This window comes from Desmodus rotundus, chromosome 2, assembly GCF_022682495.2.
Source record: "Desmodus rotundus isolate HL8 chromosome 2, HLdesRot8A.1, whole genome shotgun sequence".
In the NCBI taxonomy this organism is placed as follows: Eukaryota; Metazoa; Chordata; class Mammalia; order Chiroptera; family Phyllostomidae; genus Desmodus; species Desmodus rotundus.
Window position 1 is genome coordinate 153,992,505 of NC_071388.1, and position 24,008 is coordinate 154,016,512.

Consider the following 24,008-nt stretch of genomic DNA (forward strand, 5'->3'; position numbering starts at 1 on the left):
TATACTTCATTTAGTGAATTTACCTGAGCTGCCTCCTGCTGCTTTTTAAGCTGTTCAAGCATCTGCTGAAATTCAGCCTCTTTCTGCTCTGCCTCTTCCAAGGTGGCCTGATTCTGTTCCTCATAGGCCATGGCCACCACAGCCAGGATCAAGTTGATCAGGTAGAACGAGCCCAAGAAAATGACCAGCACAAAAAATATCATGTATGTTTTTCCAGCAGCACGTAATGTCTGGAAACAACAACATCAGCATTACTTTTTCTATATTATTTCATTAAATGATGGCTTCAACTTTCAACTTACTTGTGTGTTTTGTAGGACTCTGATATAAACAATAATTATGATGTTCACACCCCTACTACATCTTTGTCAGTTTTTAAGCCTTGTCTTCTTCTCCCCTAACTCATATATTCACATTCTGATCTCTAGGAGGGAATTCTTAGAATTATCAAGAATAGAAACAGAGTTAAGTAAAAGACCACGGAGACCTTCATCAAAGAGCTAGTCTTAAATGAAAATCAAGGAAGAAACCTAAGTCATCTTTCTACATCTGATTATTATTTTTATTACCTTTCACCTGAGGGATAATACTTGAGGGGACAGAAGGGACTAAGGGGAGGGTGTGCCATCTGTTTGGGAAGATCTCTGTCTGGGAAGGGTGGTTAGTAAGTTTTGAGACAAGGGGAATTGAGAGAGAATCACTGTTCCCAGCTTAATCACTATGCTTAATACGTGTCATAATCAATAGGATAAAGAAACTCAAATCTCCTGATTTCAAGTTGTGCTATTTGCACTATATCATGCTGGGTTTTGAATTTCATATTTAACTTGGTGTTCTCAAATACTTCTACTTAAATGCAGTATGTGTCTCCTCAGGTTCTCACCAGCTGATAAAGGTTTTCCCAGAAGTCCTGAGTCATCAGTCGAAACAGGGACAAAAAAGCCCAACTGAAAGTATCAAAGCTTGTGTAGCCATAATTGGGATTTCTACCAGCTTTCACACACACATATCCTTCCGGACATTGGCTGTCAATGGGAAAAAAGTAAGTTTACAAGAAATTCTGCTTTTGATTCTGGTAGCATGCTATACTTATACCATTGTCTATTTCAAGGAACAGAAGTATGAGAAGTAACTAATATTTTTCTCAAATTTTGACATAACTTTACTAGCCACTTGATGTCATCATTAAAATATTGCATAGAATTTCTAATAATATTTTACAAAATTATTTTCTGCTGATGATTAGCATTTTAACGTGTATCTTGTTCATTGTCCCTACTGTACAGCCTCCAGAGTTGGCTCCTAGCTCATATACACTCATCTAAGAAGAAAAGCATTCAAGCTAAACTATTGATTATTTGTTGATTGATTTATTAGAGAGGGGAAAGGAGGGAGAAAGAGAAGAGAAACATCAATGTGTGGTTGCCTCTCACACGCCCCCTACTGGGGACCTGGCTTACAACCCAGGCATGTGCCCTAGACTGGGAATCGAACCAGTGACTCTTTGCTTCGAAGACCGGTATTCAATCCACCAAACCACACCAGCCAGGGCTACTTCTTGTTTTATAAAACATAAATGCTTGCCTAATATTTAAATAATCCCTCATCTTATAAGTAAACATAATTATAACAAATTAGTATAAATAAAGTTAGTTGGTTGTTATCTGTCAATTTCTATAAAAAATGTGAAACAATTTTTTCACATTTTATATATATTCAATTTATAGACACACACACAAACACACACAAGTTATTGGCTTACCCTGCATCAGAGCTATTTCCACATAGTAATGCATCTAAAAAACCCTCCAGAAAATAATGATATCCTGTTTGGAAAAAAGAAAGTCATATGATGAATATTTGCATTACATTGCAAAATAAGAAGAAGATCAGGTGATATTTTTTAGAGTTCCATGAGTAATTTTAAGTACATTATATAATTCACAGACACAGGTATTTGCCCCTTTCCCCTCCAAACAGTAAATATTATATTAAGGGGATTAAATACTTCATAGAAGAAAGCATTTTTTCTTTGAAAATCTAAAAGTAGTGATAACTACAGGTACTAACATATTTAAAAGGTATCACTGTTTTCTTCCACTCTCATTAAAAATAAGAATTGCATTCTGTAAAAGTAAATAAGAATACCTTTGCTTTCTCTAAACAGTCACATACTTTAAAATAAAGGGATCATATTTTTTCTGGTCTTCCATATTTTTCAACACAATTTATAAGTGTATAATAATTAATTATAATTTACATTCTACCAACTTTCAGAATGTATCATAAGCAGCTTTTAGTAAAGGATACGTAAGTCATGTCAACTACTAAAACAGATGGGATAAAAAATAACCTTATATACTGAAGCTTAAATAATTACTATAGGTGAATACTACATTATCTCAAAGCTTTCTGTTTCTGGCAAATTATTTAGACTCTTTCAATATCCAGTTGAAGTTTCACTTCTGTGAATTACTTCTTGACATTCCCTACTACTTATTTCCCACTAAAGACTAGCAAAATTGGGAACTCCCATTGGGCTGCCACTAACATGTACATCATTCTGTTATTATTATACTCATTGTCCTATCGTGCAACTATTTCTTTACAAATATTGTTTCTCCTCAAAAGGAAGTCAAGTTGTTAATTATTTCCACATTATAGTGTTTGTGACATAGTCGTCTTTCAATAAAGTTTACTGAATTAATAAGAAAAGGGGTGGAGGGATGGGGAGAAAACGCAGACAATTGTAACTGAATAAAAATTTAAAAGAAAAGAAAAGAAAAGAAAAGGGATAACAAGAAGAGAAACATGCAAAATTAGATAATCATTTTGAAAGAAATTTTTAAGAAAAAAAATTTTAGATTTACTAAAAAGAAATATTTTCTGGATGCTAAACTTTCAGAGAAGTTTATCCTATGCATAGTTCTGTAAGGGATACAAAACCTAATGGGAAATATAATTTCTATTTCCAACATCATTACTTCTTTGAATATAGAAAAATTCAGAAAGAATTTCTTAACTTTTAGTTAAAATGAAACGAAGTGAAAGCAATATGACATTTCTGGATAAATTTTTGATATTGGGTATTTATAAGTGAAGATTTAAATCCATTATATTCAATGACCTATAAGCTTAATCTGAAGAAAATATAACTTTCAGTCATGTTTATCTTTAATTTTAATAAATTTGATATTTTAGTACTTTCAAAGACAAACTACTTTGTTTATATGTGCATTTGGTTTAAAATTAACTTTTTAACAAATGAAATATTATTAGGGAGTAGATTTTTACAGCTGAAAATGACCTCAGATATCTTTGATTTTGAATGTAAGGAAAATGGCATCCATTAAATTTTCACTAGAGAAAATAAAACCTAAATGACATCCCCATAGTCAGTTCCTTGATATCAGATTTAAAGATAATGAACAGATTTCAGAGAGTTGATGACAGCAGTGGACTTGTTGACATATAAAGTGAATAAAGGATGTTCCATGTTCTGCTCTGACATGTATTTTTCTTAATGAAAGTATTTATTAATCTAGAGATTTACAACTGTTTGCAAATTACTTGTTGGCATATCACTAATATTGTGGAAGAGTTAATGTGTAGCAACCAAGGCATTTTCCAGGTCTGCAACTATAAAAAATGCTGATAGTTTTTTTATTATATTGTCATTACTTTAAGAATTATCAAACCATTAGTAACATTTTATGATTAATCCTACTTGGTCCATATAACCAGTCACTAAGGTTTTCATTCTTCTTTGAATTTTTCCCCCTAAATATGAGTCATAACCTTAACATAATAAAGATATAGCTAAATTTAAATACATCTAGAGTCTAAGTTTTATATGTTTAATGTTTTTCTCTAAAAGTATATTCCTGTTCCCCATGAATCATGTTCTAACTCTCTGCTTTTGAAATATTGCTACTGGCAGATACTAAAATTAAATAAAAGAGAAAATTTCACTTACTTTTCTTGTCACTTTCAAAAGAAAAAGAATATTAGGCCAATATTTTCCCCTCCTTCTACAGTAGATTATTTAAACACTTGACTATTTTGCCTATACTCTTGAAATAAAAACAAACTGATTCCTGTAACTTCTACCCGATGCAGTACTATTCTTATTCTACAAATATAGGGATAATGTTTACCTTTACATCTCACTTGGTTTCCATAAAATGACAATAGAAATAACTTACTAAAGTATGAGCACCCTGAAGCCATGTGTCATTTCCATTGTTTTCCCAGCAGCCTGTACAGTTTCTAGTATATAAAAGGCATTCTGTGATTAATGTTTAATGGGTCACATTTGCATAGTACTTTAGAGTTCAAAAAGGCCTTTAGAAATTTTTATGTTATTCGATTGTCTCCATCAGCAACCAAAGATCCTGGGAAAATTTTTTTCTAGCTGAATTCTCCAGCCTCCCATATGATGATACAACAGAAAATGCCATTTAGGAATCAAAATTAGAATAGCTATTAAAAAATAATTAAATGTATGTGCCACCCATTGCACATACATTGATATGGTGATTACCATATCTCCATATGGAGATTAAAAATTGTTATGCAATCATTTAAAAAATATCCATGCCTAAATGGGAGGCAGATCAACAACGAAGAAATAAATCTACATAACAGTAATTCTTACTTGTATCTTGAATATATGATTTCCAGTCAAACTCAGTGATAGTTTCGTTTACAAGTGTGCCATTGTAATCCACAGTTATATTCCTCTCTACACTATGCTCCTCCAGGGAAGCATTGGTGGGGGGCCATTGTATACACTTGTTCCGCAGGTTGCCCATGAAGAGCTGCAGCCCGATGAGCGCGAACACGCTCAGACAGAACACGGTCAGGATCATGACGTCGGAGAGCTTCTTCACCGACTGGATCAGGGCGCCCACGATGGTCTTCAGGCCTGAAAAAAGAAAGAAGGCCATTACTATAAAGAATTAGAAGGTCTGAAAAAACAAAAGCCTCACACAATTTTCTTGAAAACATAGATTCCATGCACAAGTCAGAAAACGAATCCAATGGCGGTGAAAGAGCAGCACTTCATGGTAGGCCGAAGCGCTTATGCAGATGACCTCCGGAAATGCGGTGACCTGCACAATGAGACGAAGATCCACGTCCCAGCACGTTGGAGAGACTATAATGGGAGACTCACGGTCTTCATGAAGCCTGTGAGAAAGGCTCTTGTATTTCTCCTTTTGCTCATGAAACTCGGCCCATTATTCATGAGAGTCAGTGTTATAACAAATTCACTAAATAAATATTTTTGAATTCCTACTTATAAATAAGAAAGATTTTTATACACTGGGAGGTGGTTTGGAGTATAATTATACTTTATATAATTAAACTTCCATGCAGAGTCATGCTAGTCTTTATTATCCTCTTCCCTTGTCTTTTAGAGCAATATTAAGATTACACTGTATAGACATAGTCATCAATGACTACAATAAATTAGAAACTACAGATTGGTACATTCAGTAAGGACCAGGCCTTGACTGCATAGCTCAGCTGGTTAGAGCATTGTCCTGATACGCCAAGGTTGTAGGTTTGATCCCCAGTCAGGGCACATATGAGAAGCAACCGATGAGTGCATCAGTAAGTGGGACAACAAATCAACGTCTCTCTCTCTCTCCCCCCTCCCCCCATCCCTTCCTCTCTCTCTTTTTCTCTAAAATATAAATAAATAAATAAATAAATAAATAAATAAATAAATAAATAAGTAAGTAAGTAAGTAAGTAAGTAAGTTAGGGGCCAAATCCTTACAATTGATATAGAACAAAAATGACATCTCTAAGTGTAAATCACACAGACTCTATTATTACAGTGTCTCATGCAAGAAATTGTTAAACTCCAAGGCTGATGAAAAATGTGAGACCATAAAAACTTATGTCCCAGTAATAAGAATCATTTTCTTTGAAACACCTGATTCTTATTATGATTTTGATTATTATGGTTCCAATATTCTGTGATGCTGAATATCAAGTAGAGAAGCTGTTGCTGAAAAACACATGATGGGTTTTAACCCCGCTCTCACCTGGAATGACTGAAATTGTTTTCAGTGCTCGGAGAACTCTGAACGTTCTCAGCGCTGAGACATTGCCCAGGTCCACAAACTCTGTCACGTATCTGCAATAGGGGTTCACACACAAACACAATACAAAGATACAAAGAAAGAAAGGATACAGAGAAAGAGCTGTAGGTACAAGGAGCCTTATGTTTTACACTAACCACTTCTTACCTGGAATTACAGAAATAGTTTTCAGAGTTCTCAAGACTCTGAAGTTTCGAACAGCTGAAACATTGCCTAGGCTTACAAATTCTGTTACATACCTGTAGAATTAAATCAGAGTTATTCAAGATTTAAGCAGGATTTTATATATCTGCTTTGGTCCTTCATAAAGAGCTTCTTGGTGGTTTTAAATATAGTTTTGTAAGTAGCAATTTAAAAATTAGAGTCCATTGCTATGGTTTTCCTTACTCACATAATTTAATGCCATTAACTGGATATAAACTTCAGAAAGTCCATAATCCGGTTGCCATTATGAAAAGCCACACAATCAGCATCGTGTGTAATTTAGGAGAATTAGTAAAAAAGGAAAGAAACCTTGGCTATAGTTTCAAGGTTTCAGTTAAGAAAAAATGCATAAAATCAGCCAAGAGAAATTTAGGCGTGAAAAGTCAGATTGCCTGGCTATGCACACATGACAAAGTTTTCCCAGTGTAACTCTGAAGTCAAAGTCGTTAGGCAAATTAAGGAAAATATTTTATGGGGGCCCAATATGCCCCTGACATTCCTGCTATTTTATTCTCAGAAAACAGTAGTCTCAATATGCCTTCTTTGCAACTGTGGCCAGAGGGAATGGTGAAGACCTGGCTTGCATGACTAGAAGAAGGATTAAGATGAGACAGGCAGCATTTGGAGCCCTGAATACAGCAGCCCCGCTTCTCCTCCTGTCCACCTCGTCACACCTCTTAGAGGCTGAAGAAGACAGCTCTTGAAAGAATGACGAGGGCAAGGGGTGTGACCTTCTATTACTTTCCTGACTTTCTTCTTCCTTGGGGGAGTTCACCACTAGAAAAAAGGAGAGGGGACAGGGATGCAGATGTTGTGCACATACTAGGTGTGCCTGGAAGGGAGGTAATAAGAAGGTTTATGTTTATGTTGAGGGTGAAGAAAGAGAAGATGACAATTATAAAGGGAAAGAAGAGAGGAAAGGAATCATTTTAGAGATAGGAAGTGGCAGAGAGAGTATGTCTGTTTTTAAGTCTTAAAATTATTTGCTGATGAAATAAAAATTTAATATATTAAATATCTTATTTTTCCTATTAGTATGATTTGTCAGAACCAAGGGCTAGCAGATGTTTACTTTTTATTGTTCTATCCAACTAATAAAAGAAGATGGAAAGGGTGCATACTTTGGGTAAGACCAATGAAAATTAGTGCTGCAGCAGAGTTGTGTGGGCCTGTATTTTTCAAAATCCATTTTCACAGGCATATTATGAAATACACGTTTGACTTCATATTAGGGTGTGTGTGTGTTGAAAGAGCAGCATGTGTGAAATTTGCTGATAGATGTTTGTTGCATGTGAAAATTGTAATTTCAACCACTGCAAAGACCTTATGCCAAAGTAAAATGCCACTTTGACCTCTGTTGCACTAAATTAAAATCTGAAGCTTACGTGTAGAAAGCACACTAAAATATTCTACAGTTGAAGCAAGCTTATTTTTTCAAAGCATAAGCATGCACAGAAAGCCAAACAAACTCCTTTGAAATCTCAAACAAGGCACTTACGCGAACGTGATGACAGTAAAGTCGAGCCAGTTCCATGGGTCCCGAAGGAAAGTGAAGTCTTCTATACAGAAGCCCCTTGCAATGATTTTTATAAGTGACTCGAACGTATATATTCCTGTGAAGGTGTACCTGGAGATGGTATCCAACAAGAATTGATAAAACAACAATTCTATTTCATAACATATTAATTTCTTATCACTTTATGGGTGAATAGATGAATATTATAAAATGAGTCTAAGTGGGTTGATGTTAATTTTCATGGAAATAAAATATAGCCCTAAATCTCAATTCAACTCTCTACCACACGAGGAGTGTCCTGACTGCAGAGTGAGAAGTAAATGCTGTGTAAAATCTAGGTGGCTCCTGTCTGAAATGTCTTAGCATTGACATAAATGAAAAAAGTCTCCTGAGAATTACCTAGTACATTGAAGCGATGGAGTGGCCAATCTATAATATTGCAGAGGCATAAAACAATTTTCCTTCAGAAAGTAAAAAACTCAATTTCAACCATGTTTTATGAGTGAGAAAACATTGACAAATTAGCCAGTCTTTATTTTTCTCTTTCCACAAGACAGATACATTTATTTGGAAAAATAATTTTATTAATGGATGGATCTGGAGAGCATTATGCTAAGTGAAATAAGTCAGGTGGTGAAAGACAAATACCATATGATCTCACCTATAAGTGGAACCTAATCAACAAAACAAACAAGCAAAATATGACCACAGAGACATGGAAATAAAGAACAAACTGACAGTGACCAGAAGGGAGGGAAAGAAGGGGAAGGGTCATCAAGGAACATGTATATAGGACCCATGGACAAAGCCAAAGCAGGGTAGGATGGAGGGTGGGAGGTGGGGATGGCTGGGGTGGCAGGGAGTGGTGGGAGGAACATGGAGTCAACTGTACTTGAACAACAATAAAAAAAAGAAAAAAACATCAAAGTGGACAATTCTAGAGTCCTAAGATATGAAAATTTAATTCAGAATAAAATAGTAGGCTCATGTGGATGTTTCCAAAGTTTGTATCTTTCCCTCAGAAGTTGGAAAACAAAATCACAAAAACCTGGGTGACTAAAGACCTGTGGGCCTCATGTTAACTTCAATACTTTAGGTATTCTTTGTATGTAATTTTCCTTCCTTCATGATCTTTGTCCCTTTTCTGATTGGCTCCAGTCTGGAACAGTCTAAGAACTGACGAAGCTCTTGGGAGTAGCCGTGGGTTGTAGTTTTACAGGTCGACAGCCGCAGAGTAGCAGTGGGCAGTGTGAGCGGCCCCAGCAGCTCGTCACAAACCTGGACCCGCCACTCTCCAAGGTGTCCCCAGGACAGGGCAGGAAGGTAGTCAGGAATGCTTCTGGTTTCTGAAAATGCTACCCTTTCACCTCAGTAAATTTCGCCCCCCATCTATTGAATTTTCAAGTTCTAAAATCTCAACTGTTGGGATATTTTTTCTGCAAATGTTTTTGGTGACTACTGCGCTTGAAACGGATACAGGTCTGACCTGAATAGGATGTGGCTGGTGGAAGGGAAAATTTTGTCACACTCAACATTGTCTTCTTATGGCGTGTGTAAACTGCCCCTGTACATTCTTAACTTACTGAGTTCACCTGAAATTTATCGGGAACCAAGGTCTACTACATTGGCCCTTTGCTGCAATTGCTTCCATCACATTTGCTTCTGCCACTGGGGATCCTAAAGGAAAAGTGTAAGTGTCCAAGTGCAGTGGGCTCTGGCAACCATCAGGTACAGGAAAAGGAGAGGAGATATTAGACTCAACACCAACAGGCCTGAGGCTCAGTGGGTGTCATCTTCCTGCTTTGTAATTGTGTCTGGAAATGGATTTAATAAACATGCTCTTTGGTTTTATTTGGAAGGTATATTAAGACACAGGTTCAAAATCCTAAATATGTGTGCATGTCTATATATCTCTATATTTATATCTATCTTTAACACACACACATATTTATAGTCACATAGGTGGCTTAAAACATAAGTTGAACTTACTCTACATTCTTTGTCCAGTCTGGAGGGTTACTCATTGTCATAAACACACAGTTGGTCAAAATAGTGCACATAATGAGCATGCTGAATAATGTGGGTTATTGTTAAGGAATACACACAAAAAATCCAAGTCCATATATTATATTACATAAAACTAACATTGAAAAGCTTGAAATGCAGTGTAGCCGGGGCTCAGTGACAAAAACACCATGGGCAAGTCATCTAATCTCTTTAAATTTTGGTTTTCTCATTGGTAAAATGTGATAATAATATCAGCCTCACAGAGTAGTGATATAGATTAAATGATATCATGTACAAGAAAGCTTTATATAAGTACAAAGTGTTGCTTTTGCTACTATTATTAAATCATTATATTTACCCCCTGAGAGAACTTCAGTGGGAAAACTGTGTGCAATCTGGAGTCACACCGTTTTTGAGCACAGGTTGACTGAAGCCAATTCAAGTGATTAAAACAGGAAAGAGTTGAAGAGGGCACATACCTGCAATATTGTGATTTCCTAAATACATGTTATATAATATAGTTCAATACATTAAAAATTTATGTACAAAATGCAGCATGACGCTAAGTGTTGGGTTTCTCTATTCTGACTGAATTTTTTAAAGTTTAGCAGCATTGCATATGATTAAAAATGAATACTGGTGAAGGCCAGGACTTAATATGATGTGACCATAATTAAAATTCAGCCTAAAAATGGTCCTGGGCAAACCACTGAGCCTCTCTATGCCACAGAACCTTCTTATGCCTCCACTGACTTTTACACAACGGAGCTAATTTTTTATTGACCTACTCAGCTAGAGACCTCATTAGTTTGAGGTGTAAATTAAATGATTTAATATTAAGTACTTGGAACAGTCCCGTATATTGGTAGATCTGATCTATGTATTAGCTAAAACAAATGACTAAGGCATTAAAAAAATTTATAGAGCAAAACGGACTTTGAAAAACAAACAGGGTAATCACTATATTTTAGAAATAAGAAAAATAAGGCCTAACCCCTAGACAAATCAGGTAAATCGGCCAAGGACTAGAACACAGGTTTCCTACCTTTCATATTTGGTATTCTTTCTACTACAGTTTATTACCAAAACAAAAATTTTCCCTAAGTAAAAAAGGGAAGTTTTCATCAAATGACCACATGATGGCACTAGAAACAAGAACTAAGATAAGGAAACCTCCATACAGGTAAAAATGCTGAACAGACGATTTTTATGTTTCAAATCTTTTAATAGTAACATATTCATACCACTAAGGAATTTCTTGTAATCAGTTTAAAAATAGAGTGGCCTTTTAAGTTTTATGATCCTGTTTTAAAAATCATGTAGTATGACTTTATTATCATTAGACAAGTATTTCTACATTTATTATTGCCAAAGACATCAAATGAGATCATCAAAAATGAAGTTTTTGCAAATGAATATGAACAGATGAAGTTAGTTGCAAAGTCTTTTTTCCTTTACAAGCATGGAAATCATGCCACTATATCCTTAAATACCATTTGGAGCTATAATCTAAGCTTCATTCATTTACTTCCCTAGTCTTTACTAAAATGCAATTAGTTTTGCATGGCAGAGTCATAATTCAATAACTTAAATTAGAAGTTCAGCCAATATCCCAGTATTTTCTTCAAGATTTCATTCAGGAAGTTCAAGAATTAGCTAAGAGTTGGTCAAGCACCCTGACCATCTTTCATGGAAACTATGCTTAAAGGTTTATTTTAAAGTACACTAAAATGTTCTTTATTACAGATACATCTAAACTTGGCTCTGGAAGTAGATTTCTTTGTTATGTTATTCTTTGCTGCAAATTCCTGATAATCACAAACTATGTGCACAGATGGTAAAGACAAGTACAGTTATACTAGATTTGTAGAACTCAATACATACAAGTATACAGTACTAGAGAGATATATGTAGATATATAAGGTTAAGGCTTTGTAAGTTGCAGTAACATCTACTGACTAATAAACTTTAAGAATATGGCTTATAAAAAAAGAGTAAGGCTTATAAGACAAAAGTAGATACAAAATTACAGTGACAAAAGGCATAAATATGTGTCTGTCCCAACTTAATTTTATATTTAGAAACAAAGCATTTATAGATCTGTACAAATAGTTAATATCGATCACTTGAAAAGGATATGAATGTACCAAAATCTTAATAGCTATTTTCCTAAGAGGATTGAAGGGAGTTAAAATGTACAGGGCAGAGGTGGCACTGAACCGGAAGATGGCCTTCCCTTTATTCAATACTATAAAAGTCTGTAAGATAGGAACACAACATAGAAGTATAAAAGTATAAACCATTTAAACTCTATTGCCTACTTTCTGTGATTTGTCATAATGAATCTTTCCAATGTTACGACTTTTGACGTGCACCCTGAAGACAAATTGCCAGGTTCTCTTCCTAACCTCAGAAGACATCTAAAGGTGTCACTTACCTTTTACCCAATGCTTACCTGCAATTTCATCACACATAAGACATTTGGCCAAGAGAATTTATTTTCTTAATATTTTAAATATCTAGGTTAAATGAATATCTTAAGTGGGTGAATATTTAATTTCATTCTAAAAATCCTGACACTACATTCCTTTTATAGTCATTTCAGCTTTTCCAATTCAAATATCTTGAAAATTAATCCTGTGGAATGCAAAAATTATTCAATAAAACTAATACTTTAAAGAAATAACTGTTATTTTACCATTTATGCTTATAAAACAAGCATCATCACTCTATTTGTAATAGGAACTAGAAACAGCCACCATCAAACCCACGCTTGGGTTAGATGGATATAATCCAGCAATTGATTTTCGGAGTCCAAGTTCTCCAGGGAGTATCTGTTGACCAGGAGTGCTAAGTTCTGTATTGGGATTTCTGAGTTAGCTGACACATTGAATTCTGATCCCAACTGACTGCCTATCTCTTCCAGTGCTTTCTTAGCACAGAGGAAAAGCTCAAAGCCCTGTAGAACCTAGGATTCATGAACGTGAATGAAAGTGCATTCTACAAATAAGGTATATTTAAGAGCAAGTAGCAGTGTGCAGACAAAAGGTAAAGAAGCAACATACAGTAGCATATGAAGGATTCTGACTCAGTGTTTTTTAAGATATTTACTTACAATCACACAGAGTTGGGGGTGGGGGAAGCAATTTTCTCTGTGAAGAATGTTTCATAGGAAGAGACCTTCATACTTTATCATTCATATTCACCCATTCTTCAAGTGTTGTCTTTTTGCCTTAGGATGCATACTTGCAGATCCCATCATAACATGGCAAGCATTAACTTTATGTTTACTTTCTACTAAGTATATTTGATAAGGGTTTCTTCTCTACACTTTGTCTTCAGGCCATTAATAGAGTACTCATTTCTTCTCCCTCTACCCCGAGTGTTTTCTAAACTCAAGTAAAGTAATCACTGCAGAACACTGACTGCGTTGCTGCTTAAAAGCAGCACTTCGTATCTGGTGTGTGTAGAGTGCCCAGAACCAGGGCTGTGAGAGTCTGGTCGCCCAGCTGGGGCAGGTGTCCAAGGTACTGCTGCTCTGTGACAAGACAGTGAAAGTGTTTAGAAAGTCATAAGTCAATTTAACAAACTAATTTTATATCTGCTGAATGCAATAATAAAGAGGGGGTGCATTTTATAGGCCTGTTTTTCAATTTTCTAGCAATTAACTTTATTGTGTTTTAGATGGATGGTGACCTCATGGGCACAAGAACGTCTCTGGTTCAGAATATTAAAAACCAAACCAAACCAAACAAAAACCATGTATATCAAGTCCATTGCAGGAAGGGAGCACAATCACCTTTGTCTACAGTACCTAGCCCCCTTTTTTTCTGATTCATTCAATGCTCCTGCCCCTAAGTGACATTATGAGATTATCATAAAACACAGACAGACTTGTGCGGTGCAGATGCCTTTGCCTCAGGGAGAACATGTATGCAAGGACACAAAAAGGTCCAAAGTGAACTAATTCAGGACTGAGAATGGTCCACCTTGCAAGCCTACAGCATATGCTTCCTTTCTCAGAAAACATGCCAAGTAAAACCTGATAGAAATATTGGAGGCTAGGAATGGAAGAGCCAATAGAATAAAACCTAGCATATGTTTTAAAAATAAGAATTTCTTTATACCAAATAACATTACAAGGTAATTTTGAAATAGATACTAGTGATTCAAAAAGATATTGAGAGAGAAGTTATAATTCATAGGTGGCCTAAATCATGGGCTTGGGGTAAGGGGGATGATAAAGGTACTGATTGTAGCTCAGTGGACAAGGACAAATCGCTTGGCTCTTCCTAAGAACACAGGATCATGTGCAGAAGAGCTCTCCTGTGACTGGCTATGTGCACCTCCCAGCCCAAAGGAAGAAGGAAGTGGGTAGTGAAAGGGGTGGCAATGCTATAGGTGAGGCTGTGGAGGCCAAAAGAGGGGTAAAGAAGAGGGAGGAAAATGCTGCCTTGAGGACTAAAAGAGAAAAGAAGCAAGACTCTGAAACTGAACAGAGAGGAACCCAAAACAAGAGTACAAGGGGCTGGAACCATCAAGGTTAATTGAACAAAAGCCACCGCACCCCTGAAGCTGCTAATGCTCGAAGTCCTTTCACATAGAGGGTTTAATAATTGGACACAACAGTTAAAGGCAAATGGACATAATTTTCAATTGTTCCAGCCTTAGTTGGAAACTCTCACTGATTCTAAGTTTTATTCCCTTTATTTATTTATAAAATTCAAAAATATATGAAAGATAATTATTTTTAACAATATTTATAAGAAATATGTGTATGTTGTATATGTGCTTACAATTTGAATTTATAATGGAATTAATAAGGTTTTTACTGTACACCAATGTTCGTTATGTTTAATTTTTCACAAGATATACAGATGGTCAAGGTACCCTAGCTAGAGCTCCCCAGGGAGCTGAGAATAAGAACATTAGGTGAGCATTTCAGAGAATTTTCTCTGCGAGGACTCCTCTACTTTTCACAGGTTAACACATACATACTGTATTTTGCTGAGTATAATTGCACACTTTTTGCCCAAATTTTCGAGGGAAAAATAAGGATGCACATTGTATCTGGGTAGTATCTGAAATACCTTTTGTCTGTTCTTGTATTTTGTAATTATTTGTAATATAAAATTTCTTGTACCATAATATGTTCAAAAATAAATGCTAAAATTCCTTCATAATACAAAAAACAAATATCTAAATATAAATCAAAAATTAATTAAAAAATTAAAACAAAAGAGTTTTTCCCTGAAAGTTTGGGCCAGAAGAATGGGTGTGCATTATATATGGCAAAATATGTCACTTATCCAAGAACTTCATAAATGTTGCTTTAAAGTATGTATGGGTTTATTTTAAACAGCCTTTGAATAAAGCAGATTTACTGAGCAATCTAATACACAGAATCTTGCGTGTTACCATTTTTATTTAAGTTCCATTTAGAACCTCAAATTTATTATTTGCAACTGATTTGATTTTTATTTCCTCATCTCTGTATCTATCCTTATAGTTGATTGCATGGTCAAGAAGCCAAATATTTCATTTATAAGTGCTAAAAATTAAGGAAAAGTACTTGCCCCCAAGGACTTACATACACGTTTCTCCAAATAATGGTATTAATGGTATTGAAGGGAAAAGACAGAAGGGAATACTGTTCACTTATAAGTAGTCAAGTAGCTCTAGAATTTTCAAATGTATAAATAGATACTTGCCTTCTCCATTTAACAAATAAGAAAAGGCTCAAAGTAGGAAGAGTTCAAAGACTAGTGAAGATGTTATGTACCTCAAGCTGTATAAACAAATACAGTGTGGAGCAAAAGTAGGTTTACAGTTGTGAGTATATGAAACAGAGTTGATTCTTGTGTTATTACTTATTAATTATTATTCTATCTTCCATACAAACAACTGTAAACCTACTTTTGCCCCACCCTGTATTATATAACTTTAAGCAAATCAAGATTTATAAGCTGTTCAACTGAGTGTGATTTTTTTACTTTTTCTGCTCATTTTTTTATTGTGGTAAAACTACGTAACATAAAATTTACCGTCCTCACCACTTCTAAACATACAGCCCAGTAGATGATTTTTTCTACAGAATGTATTGAAGCGCTTATTGCAGTGAAATGTCATGACATTCTTTAAATCTAAATTAGTCCTACAAAAAATTCATTAACACAACTAAGGATGATCTTTATTGCCTGAAGTCACTTTGGTATGAAAGAAAAAGTTCAAAAGTGGTGGTGGAGGAGAAAATGCATCCAGCTTGAAACTGGCTTCTCTGTGGTACAAGGCTGTAGGAAATTCATGAAATCACTTTAACACGTGAATAATTTCGTGCCTGAGAACAAATTTCAAAACATAGTATTGTGAATTAATTAGACAAGGAGATTCTATAAGTGAAATATCACTTTGAAATACATTTGTAGGAACACATTCTTTATATAGAGGGCCCGTCCGGCAGACATAACGAGTGTGCTTGGTAGGTACATGAGTGGCTCACACGAGATGGACAGCAAGCTGAACATTTCACCTAAAATGTCACATGGTGTGCTTGAGTGTGCTATTGCTATGTTACAGAATTGCATGCTCATGATTTTGTAATAAAAGATTTTTATGTAATTAAATAAGGATGTTATTTGTGCTGGACCCTGCATGTTAGATATTGGTCAAGTTTGTCATTTATCTCTTCATATACAGTCACCAGATGAAAGTAACATGTGTCTGGCCCTATATAATAATAATAATAATAATAATAAGAAGAAGAAGAAGAAGAAGAAGAAGAAGAAGAAGAAGCTGTTGACATGTATGAGCATTGCAGATACCTAGGAAGTAGCAGGGAATTAGTTTTAGGTCCAATTTTCGATTTAATGACTTCAACATAAAAGATGTATTTTGTTTAGCACAAGATTCATTCACACAGCTCTGTGTTACTGTTTGTAGGGAAACAAAGATATGCAAGTCATTACTCCAAGAAGCTTATAAACCAGTGAATGCTCAACTCTCTCTACTACTAGAATGAAGTCTGAAGGATAAGCGAGGGTTTACCTAGGTCAAAGCTGTTTAAAAGAAATATTATGTGAACTAAAAATCTGAACTACATATGTGATTTTAAATATTCTAATAGCCATGCTTTAAAAAAGTAAGAAGAAGCAGGTGAAATTAATTTTAATAATCTTTTCTTTAATCCAAAATTTCCTAAATGTTACGGGTTAGGGATGAAATCAATGTTAAAAATATTGAGACATTTTACATCCTTTTTATACAGTCCTGAGTCTTCAGGTCTGCCCTCGCCGCATTTTAGGTACAAGAGCAACACCCAGCTTGGTCTACTAAATTGGGCAGCACAGACCTAGACATAAACCATTCATTGTACCGCTAGGTCTGACTCTCTTCAGCAAGACTGACAGGTAAAATATCATTTCTCACTTTAAAGCCAAATTGAGGAAAATAGGTAAATACCTCCAGTAATCAACAGCTTAATAACCTGTAAAGAAACATTGGGAAAATATACATAGGATTTGTTTTACTTATGTAGTTATTAAGAGTGCAGACTTTGGAATTGGATGCCTGGTTCAAAATCTGGCTCTGGTGCCTTCCAGCAGTGAAATTCTAGACAAGTTCCCTGACTTGCCTGCGACTCATTTGCCTGTTTTGAAAAAATGTGCATTGGTGTATGTAGCTCTCAATGGTGCGACTTCAGTCCAGTAGAGATTCTTGTGCCTAGCATTCTGTACTTTTAAAAAATAACTCAGGTGATTCTGCAACAGCAGGGCCATGAATCTGTTTTGGTTAACTAGGATTTTTTTAGTTGCCCAAATTATCAATAATTATGCTGTACACATGGATTAAATGGCAAAAGCTGTTAAGTAACAGAGAAAGGTTCACACTGATTATGAACAATAGAAAAATGCAGAACGCACTTTTGGTATTAAATGTATGCCTTTGCTTCAAAATTTAAAACAAACAATTTCAACCTGTGTATACACTGAGTTCCAAAAATGTTATTTGGAAGTCAATTGTTTAGAATTTTGAACACATTTTCCCACAACAGAGTACTAGGTAGGGACGCAAGGTATACCTCTATTCCCTTGATGGTGCCCTGGCATTGGAACTAGGAGAATTTCCTGGCTCTGTCTCCTGCCAGAAGTGGGATCAAACCTTTTCCAGCTCCAGGCTGCTGGCTTAAGAAGAGGTTCCAGCAGGGAGGGGTAGAGTAAGAGTCGTGTGGCAGGAGGAGAGATGCTTCAGAGCTTTGGGTGTAAAGAACTGCATAGAAAGTCAAGAGATTCCTATTATTACGTATCTCTGGGGACATTTCTCATACTGAGGAAATTCCGTGGCATCTAATTCTATTTTTTCTTGTGGGCTCTCGAAATGGTCTCACCTACTTCCCTGCCTATTTGTCATAACCTGTGGATTCAAGCCAAGATTTCCCTCCTTTTCCAGCTCACTAAGGGATGGAAAGCTTTCTCTCAGGTTCTCTAACTGACTCTGAAATGAGCACGCAACATGAAAAAGACTTTTTTTACTCTCCTAGTCTCGTTCTGTTTTCCCTTTAGGCTAGGGATAATCAACCTGAAAACCGACCAGTGGCATTTGTCTGCCTGGGACCCACCAAGCTTTAATCTACAGCCTGCACCTCGTTGCACACGTGGTCTTTAAGCCAGCAATCAGAAATCAAAACGCTCACAGAGGCTAGGTGGCAAGTGGTACCTGCCAGTTTTTGGTATGCAAATTAGAATCCTGAATATGCATGACTATGTGTGTGTTTGTGTGTGAATGTGTGTGTACAATCTCCAGATTTGTAAATCTAAGATACTGATTCAAAATTTTAAACAGTATTGCATGAGTCAGCAAACTGTTGCCTGTGGGCCGTATACATCACAGTCAGTTATTTTATTTGTTTTAAACTCCTGCAAAGGAGAAGAGCTGGTGCCCAGACATGAGTCTGTAAAACTGCTGTCCCTGCCTATAGCTGGGTGAAATAGTGGGGGTGGGGCCAGTGCAGGAAATGACTCCATAGCAGATGCCAGCGGGTCTCTCACTAGCCAGGGGTGCTGATGCCTCTGCCTCTGTCTACCTCAGACAGAGAAAAAACCATAACCACAGGTGAAATGATCGAGTCTGGGGATTAAATATTTCTCAACTCTGTATTTTATCCCATACCATGGGGTGGTATTACATGCTCAGTTAACTTTCCAGTGACTGGAAAAACTACTTTGAGTCTCAGTTTTAGTGCAGACTTGTGTGAGAAGTTTGAGCTAATTATTCCATGTCGATTTCTACATCTGAAAGGAGAACAAATATAATAGTACTAACACCAGGCTTGTTTTGAGGATGAAGTGAAATAAAACATGTGATGCTCTTAATAATTCTAAAGTACCACATAAATACAAGGGTTAAACGATTAAAAATGTGTGTCTGTCTGGTTTTCAAATATACACACATAGGAACAGTTCCGTATCCAATAGCAGTGCCAGTTTTCACGTTGGAACTTTCCTGTTCAATGCATTTCCTCCCAAATTCCATATTTAGAAAACAAAGCCATTGGTTTGTTCCCTCTGATACTTAAATGTCACACCTCCAAAATAGATTCTGATCCCATCCATTATTCTCCATCTTCATTGTCAAACATCTAGACCAAGTGTCCAGAAAGACTCCTAATTTGATCTTTTAAAATGTAAAGTAGACCATGACACTCCTACACCCAAAGCCTTCTGACAACTCAGTTTGCCATTAAGCTTCAAACTCTTTAAGATGTACTGAAAGGGGACTTTTACCTGGCCCCAGGCTGACCTCCCAACCTCATCCTGTGCTCTTCTTCCTTAGTATAGTCCAGCTACATTACATATCATCTGATAGCCTGTTTGTTCTCTTTCCCTGGAAGATTCTTCTTTCTCTTCTCCTTTCTGTCCTTCATACCCCAATTTGAATACCATTTCTTTAACAGAGGTGCACAACTGAAGTTTTCTGAATCTGTCCTCTTTGGGGGAAAAAAAAAGGTACTTATCATACAACTAGAATTATTTTAGAAGCTGATCCAGACCCATTGAGTCTCTAAGATTTTAGTTTTAACAAAGGCAGGGGATGCTCCTGATGGATCAGAAATGGTGAACCAACAAGTCAGCTTTGGGAAACACTACCAGCCTGGGAGGAGTACAACTAGCAAAGTGGCATGAATAGAGGTCGGGAAAAGCAGTAACAGGCTTGTTTAGATTCTATCACTGGCTTTCTTTTCCACTGGTATCATTAGCCCGACTGCAGAATCAAAGTTGCATGGCAATGGGCCATGGAAGCTGACAGATCAGATTTTCAATTTAGTCTTTGCTACTCAATAGCTTTGTGATCTTAGGCAAATTACTTCACCTCAGTTTCATTATTTTTAAATACAGACAAAAGCGATCTTGGAAGGACATATGGGTTAAATAAGAACTATATACCCTGATGCATGGTATATAGAATGCAGAGCTACTGTTTTTGCCTGCCTAGCACACCTTCTTTAATAGTCCCCATCTCTTCCTTTTAGAAAAACCACTGCCCCAGTGTCTGCCCTTGTGGAGCTGACCCACCGCTTGGCAACACAGGTCAATGTGTGACACTGCTCTGGCCCAAGAGACCATCTCAAAACCCTTGGCCATGATTGGTTCAGAGGAGGCCATGTGACCTAATTAGAACAAATTCCAGGGCATTTATTAGAGCTTTGGAAGAAAAAGTGGAGTTACTGTGCTGTAGGATGTTAGCTTGGTGCCTCTGATGGCTATTTTTGCCCTCCTGTGGGAAGCGCCAGCCTACGAATGCAGCTAGCATAGGGGAAAGGAGAACCCAAAACGGAAAAGGACTGTCCTGATGATGCCGTTTTTTAGGTACTAAAACCCTGGATGTTAAAACCAAATTCGGCCTACACATTTCTTTCTTTCTTTTTTTAACTGGTTTTGGTTGCATTTTGGTCACTTGGACTTGAGTGGTTTCTTACTAATATAGCAGGTACTCAGTGTATACTAACCAGTATTTTATCACTGATATCATAATCTTGGGACTGTTTCTGAGACAGAGGCTTAGAGGTGACAAAAAAAGGGCTTAAGGAAGAAATAATAGCTGGGGAGGAGAAAGATCTAGAAATCAACTGTACTGTCTTGAATGTCAGGGAGAAACTGGGTTACTGTTAAATCTACAGGAGTTAATAATATGCCAAAAAGTTGTAAATTGGGGACTGTTCATATGAAAATTCATAGAATCATAAACTTTTAATTACTATCTACTTTCTTGATTTTTAATGTTACTTGTGGAAGAAAAATTCCCTACAAATTTAAAACAAAACAAATTACTCTCCCCCTAATATAACAGCAAAAATTCCTCTAGCAATGACAGACTAGGCACGAATTTAAGGAAGAGTATGCATCTTTTTAAAAAAGAGCTGATAAAGCCTTGGCCAGTGTGCCTCAGTTGGTTGGAGCATCGTCCTATACACCAAAAGTGTGGAGGTTTGATCCTCGGTCAGGGCACATCCCTATACACCACGAGTTTGTAGGTTTGACCCCTTGTCAGGGTGCAAATAGGAGGCAACCAACCTGTGTTTCTCCTTCACAGCTGTCTGTCTCTCTCCCTCCTTCCTCTCTCACTAAAATCCATAAACATTTTAACAATGATAAAAAGAACAAATAAATTGTTTTTTAATGGTTCATGAGACAATCAAGGAAAAGATACATTTTGAAATGATACATTTCTACATTTCACAAACATCCATTCTCACTACAGATCTAAAATACCTCATTCTATGTCCAGTACACTGTCACACTCTCAAAAGGATATTTCCTTCCATGGTACTAGTGAGTCATCTCTAATTTTAAGCAGAACATGAGAAGGGAGAAATTTTCTGTAATAAAGAATGGGTGAAGAACTTGAATGCATAGCCAAATGGCACAAAATCACCCTAAGCTATGAAAGGTAACTGAAAAAAGTCCCATAAGGAAAAAAAAAAGGTGCATTCACAAGTTAAATGTGCCTTGCCACACAAGTAAAGTAAATAAACAAGCAAAAAGAACCCCACCTTGAATGGTGTTCCGAAGACCACTGGACCAGAGCTCACGTGGTACGTAAAATTCTATGACAGTATTCCAGTAGTGCTATTTTATTCCTTAGTTCTTACCTTGGACTGCTAAAGGCTTCAAGCATCTGAGGGTCTGGAAAGCTCCTAAAGCTTCCATATACCAGGAATGTTCAGGAGAAGGTTGCTCCTATTTCTTCAGTTAATATCACAGTGCCACTGATCATGGCTTAAACTAGTTTAACAATTTTAGTAGAGTTTTTAACATTATGTAATTTGCACATTTTAAACTAAGGCAAAGAAGATAAAAATATGTGGGTATATGCCATCTGGAAATATAACATTGGCAGTGACATTTGCATAAGCGCACTGCCATTGTCTTTATAGAAGATCACCGAGAACTTAGTGTCATTTCTATTCCTTACACATAAATGCCACATATGTCTATTTGATATATATATATATATATATACATATATATACACACATATTCTTTATATATGTATTTTAATCTAAAGTATAACAAAAATAACATTCTGCAACCATTTTTATAGTAGTCTTGATTTGTGTGTTCTATATATTATTAAGAAAGAAACTAGAGACTTTTTATGTAGATACAAATAACTAATTAATTATTGCACTTGAGTTCAACCTTAGGAAGGTCACTGGCCTAACTGATGTTGATATATTCCAGCTCACTCGGGCAATACAGCCTACATCCTCAATAGCAGTAATAGCGCGGAATCTCAATCTAAGAAGCGTTTTCTCCGGTGACATTTCCACCATTAGACCCTACAGCCATGCCGGAGTGCTGTGCATGTGTACTGCCCTGTTTTAAGGAAGATCGCCCTGCCAATCTCAGATACTAGAGTCACTAAAGTAAAATTAGTCATCAATTATGACAAGAAAAAATTATTATTTTAAAAGGTTATTTTGCTGAGAATTCCGACTTTAATCTGAGCAAACTAATTCAGAATTTAAGACTATTCCTTCAAAATGAAATACTCCAATTAGGAGAGAAAATTTAAGACTAGAAAACTGTACAGACAACTAGAGAAAGTTTTAAAACATGATAATGCAAAAGAATGAAATTTTAAGCACATGGTTCAATCAGATGTCTTAAGCATGCCATATTAGTTTTGAAGGACTTCAGTCCTGCAAAGTTTCATCTGCATTGCTGTTGAATGACTTACGTTTGAAGGCTCCTTTGATGTCAGCTCAGTGTGAAAGTAATAGATGTGCCTTACCTTGGGGAAAACTTCCTGATAACAATATTTTTCTTATCGGGTTGTTCTACTTGCACACTATGACTTGTTCCAAAATGCCAGCGTGTTTTTCCTTTCTCACACAATGTGCATTTGAAGATAAGGATAGAAGATGTTAATAGCAAGTTTCAATGTGAACCTAACAAAGTTTATAAAGGTGGTGTCAGCACAAGAATCTGGCTGACTAGTCATTCTCTCAGAGTTGGTCTTTAGCACTGTTTGAAGGACTTTCTTTTAAATATTAAAGGGTCTGCATAAATCTGTTTTCCATCTGCGGTTACATCCTTTGTTATCATTCATTATGAACCAATCATTTTGTTTTTATTAGTCTGAAAACTCTTTAATTTAAAAGAAAAGATTGATTGGATGATCTGGTTTTCACACGAAGAATCGCTGCTCTTATCAACAGGCATTAGTCTGGTCTTTCTCAAAGCACCCATTCACTGTTTCACAAATAAGGACACAGCACGTGAGCTGGATTGCTAGATTCCAGCCCTGTTTGATGAAGACTCCAGTGGCTTTGACGATCTTTAGAAAGCAATTCCTACTGGAGAGATGGGGGCTGGGTGACTAGGAGTAGCAAAGGCCTTGTGAGTATTGAGCCCCTTCATCCATAATAAGAGCAGTCTTTGAACAGACTCATTATGTCCAATGTCTACCAGTAAACTAACATACTCCATGGGGTGAATGAGTTTCTGTCTAGAACACAGCAGAGTCATTACTTCAGTAATGAAGTAATTTTAAATAAATTACAATATTTAAATGATTTGATTATCTGCATTTTTACTTTCCTTATTCAAATCAACCCTTGATAGCTTGCTTCATTTGAGCTTTAGCATTTCAAACAGTATATGCAACCGT

The 24,008-nt window shown here is 36.2% G+C and overlaps 1 protein-coding gene across 1 annotated transcript in view; it reads right to left on the reverse strand.

Annotated features, from left to right (window-relative positions):
• LOC112322245 (sodium channel protein type 1 subunit alpha) overlaps positions 1–24,008 on the reverse strand; it is a 113,887-nt gene that overhangs the window by 42,502 nt on the left and 47,377 nt on the right. Inside the window, exons 4-11 of the mRNA XM_024579844.3 lie at positions 11,979–12,097; positions 9,822–9,911; positions 7,815–7,943; positions 6,056–6,147; positions 4,658–4,927; positions 1,763–1,826; positions 884–1,025; positions 24–230 (exon numbers count right to left, since the gene is read on the reverse strand). Coding sequence (XP_024435612.2) covers positions 24–230; positions 884–1,025; positions 1,763–1,826; positions 4,658–4,927; positions 6,056–6,147; positions 7,815–7,943; positions 9,822–9,911; positions 11,979–12,097 — 1,113 coding nt within the window. The remainder of the gene's footprint in view (positions 1–23; positions 231–883; positions 1,026–1,762; positions 1,827–4,657; positions 4,928–6,055; positions 6,148–7,814; positions 7,944–9,821; positions 9,912–11,978; positions 12,098–24,008) is intronic.